Source organism: Helianthus annuus, chromosome 8, assembly GCF_002127325.2.
Source record: "Helianthus annuus cultivar XRQ/B chromosome 8, HanXRQr2.0-SUNRISE, whole genome shotgun sequence".
In the NCBI taxonomy this organism is placed as follows: Eukaryota; Viridiplantae; Streptophyta; class Magnoliopsida; order Asterales; family Asteraceae; genus Helianthus; species Helianthus annuus.
The window spans coordinates 45,697,285-45,700,529 of record NC_035440.2 but is presented as its reverse complement, the minus strand read 5'-3'; the positions used below and the strand labels follow the sequence as shown (position 1 = coordinate 45,700,529).

General features: G+C 36.4%; 1 protein-coding gene across 1 annotated transcript; it reads left to right on the top strand.

Annotated features, from left to right (window-relative positions):
• Positions 1 to 481: 481 nt before the first annotated feature.
• LOC110871077 (oleosin 1) lies at positions 482 to 1,209 on the top strand. Its single transcript, XM_022120045.2, has one exon. It carries the CDS (start codon positions 521 to 523, stop codon positions 989 to 991), a length of 471 nt encoding a protein of 156 aa, XP_021975737.1. The 5' UTR covers positions 482 to 520; the 3' UTR covers positions 992 to 1,209.
• Positions 1,210 to 3,245: the final 2,036 nt, after the last annotated feature.

Sequence of the window (3,245 nt, the reverse complement as noted above, 5' to 3'; positions counted from 1 at the left end):
GATTGAGAGGAGAGGAGAGAAGAGAGAGGATCTCTCAACCAATCAAGTTTTTTTTTTTTTTTTTTTTAATTGAGGGGTGTTTGACTATACCTAGTGATTGAGTGTAAAATAGGAAATAGAATAGGGAGTTGACATGCCATAATATTATTGGATAGGATTTCACTCAAACACATCCTAGGGTGATTCACTATATCCTCCAACCTAATCTTTACACCCTTAAAAACCACTGGTCTAACGTAAAACTTCGTTTTATGTAACCTCATTGGTTAATAAACAATAAATTCACCCAGTTAAAAGAAAAAAAAAACTATTAACGTTTTCACTTTTCAGATATATAACCATGAAAAGATAACAAAAGCAACAACATGCAAAATTAAACCAACATTCGCCACGAAACACCCACGTGTCACTCTTCTTGCACCACGTGCCACTCCACCACCGTCACATCCGACCTTTTAAACCCCTCACAACTCACTAAAACCCTCACCTTCCATTTTATTAATCCCAACAAAAAAAAATAATGACCGAAATTCATCAAACCTACAACCCCCAACACCAGCCGTACGGCGGTGGAGTCTCACACTACCAACAACAACAACACGTCTCACCACGAGTCCACCAAGCGGTCAAGGCCGCAACCGCGATAACCGCGGGCGGCTCACTCCTCATCCTCTCTGGACTCACTTTGGCCGGGACAGTCATCGCACTGACAATCGCTACCCCGTTGCTAGTGATTTTCAGTCCGGTGCTTGTCCCAGCCGCAATAACCCTGTTCCTTTTGGCAACAGGGTTTTTGATGTCTGGGGGATTCGGGGTTGCGGCTGCGACGGTTTTATCGTGGATTTATAGGTACGCAACCGGCGGACATCCCCTGGGGTCCGACTCGTTGGACCAGGCTAGGGACAAGTTGGGTTACAAGGCGAGGGATATGAAGGGTAGGGCGGAGCATGCGACTGGCGGAATGGGGCTTCACGCCAGAGCTGATATGTAGATGATGGGTGGTGGTTGCATGCCCATTTGGTGTTTAGTGGTTTTGGATGTGTTATGTTTATGTGTTGATTATGTTAATTATAATAATAAATAAATATATAAGCAATAGTTCGGTTTAAGTTGTGGATCAGTTTTATGTTTGTTATATTTACGGATCATTTTTTATAGTGTTGACTGCTATTTTTGTCCATTTGTTTAATTATATCAGTTCAGGCCAAATTTTAAATTTGTATCATTTTCGTCTTTGGAAATATGTTTCAAGGTTGAATTGAATAATTGAACATATCATAGGAACGAAAATGACAGTTAACTTATGTTTTTTTTGGACGAAACTGGCATCTTTAAAGAAAGAGACGGAAATGGTACAAATTTGAAATTTAGTATGTGCGCAGTTAACTATTTTTAATATATTGTCCTTTGTATTTCAGTAAAACAAACATAACTAAATGTAGATGTTCTTTAAGTAGCCTTAATAAAGTTTGGAAATGCTTATTAAAAATGCTTATTTCGGTAATTTTTCCTTCAAATTTATTCTTATAATATATGTAATGCAAAAGGTTTAAGCAATATAGAATTGTGTCTTCTAACATTTGAAAAATCGGCACTTGTTGCATCACAAAACCATCATTTTAACCCGGTAAATTGCGTAAAACTTGTATAAATATTAAATCTGCAATTAACTTTATTGCATCTCCTGAACGGAAGAAGTGAATTTCGTAACACTTGTCACTTGATATAAATATTTGATCTGCTCTCAACTTTATTACAATACCTCATAATATTTATAAATTTTTGAATAGCTATTAACCTAATTTAAGTAGTGGGATTATGTGAGAATTTGGTTGGTATTGGGATGGTATCTCAACATACCTACCGGAAGAGATAAATATAAAAAAGAAGAGAAAAAAAAAAAAAAAACTCATGATACATCTAAAATGGTAAAGATAAAAAATAAAATGAAAGTTATGTTGCATCTAAAATGAAAGTGACATAGGTTTTATATTGATAAAAATTATAAAAAATAATATTGGTTAAAAGGCAAAGCTGAAAATTTAGCAAGTTTGTAACCACTATAATCAGAAATATAAGTGTTTAACTGACCCAAAGCACTTGTAAAAACCAAAAACCTTAAACGAGACGTGGACACATGTCTCAAACGAGAATGCCAAAAATAAAAATCAGGAGATGAACGACTCAAATAAAAGGAAGATAAGTCAACACTAGAAGCAACAACATAAATTTCTTTGAGCTCATCCAAAACATAAAGTTCACCTCCCCTACGGTCAATTCCTATCACCCTCATAGACTGTGAATCCAATACACAACAAACAAAATCCGAAAAGACCACCCAATTACCAGATTTGCACAACTGATTAAGCGAAACAAGGTTTAAAGCAAGATTTGGAATGTAATACATATTAAAGAGAGAGATCTGAGTAACAACATGTCTTAACACCTTCTATTGGCACCTGTTAGGGATAGAATTTCTAAGCATATGGATCACAGATCCTCAGTTCAGTTTGAATTAAGGATCCTCAGAAGACGTTGCAGGACTACGGATCCAGGATCCTCATTATTATCCTAATACTAACAATTATTTCCGTTATATTTGAACTTGTTTTGCAGGAGTATTCAAGTGGGACTTGGTATAACCGAGATTCCAGGGGAATATGCCTTCTAATTTTGTACGTGTATGAGCTCTTCGACCGTTGTGGTGATCGTGGGAGAGCTTGCACCTTTTTCGGATTGTTAGTTAGCTTAGCTAGTTTCTATTTTTAATAGGGATAACAAGCTTGATTAGATTATTATTAGCAATACATACTACTCTCGAGAACTCTCTGCAAGTTATTGGCGATTATACACTTTTTGCACACTAGTGATCCTTGTACCAAGCTTGTTATCATCCCGATTTGTAAACATTGTTTGTTGAATATACTTGGTGATCGGTAGTTTCCATCACCCGAGGTTTTTGTGCCGGAGATCATACATTGATCAAGGGCTTTTTCCTCGTATAAATCCTTGTGTTCAACATTCATTTCATTCATTCATTGTTCACATATTTGATCATTCAACCAAGCATTACACCTCACAAAATCGGATTTGGTTGCATTATTCTTGTGTGATTTTTGACCAAAACAACACCGATGTAGCATTAGCAGACGTAACAGATGCCAAAAAACTAGATACCAAAGATGACAAATAGGGTGACATATGATGAGATCCACCAGAATCCAAAATCCAAGTAGATGAAGGAA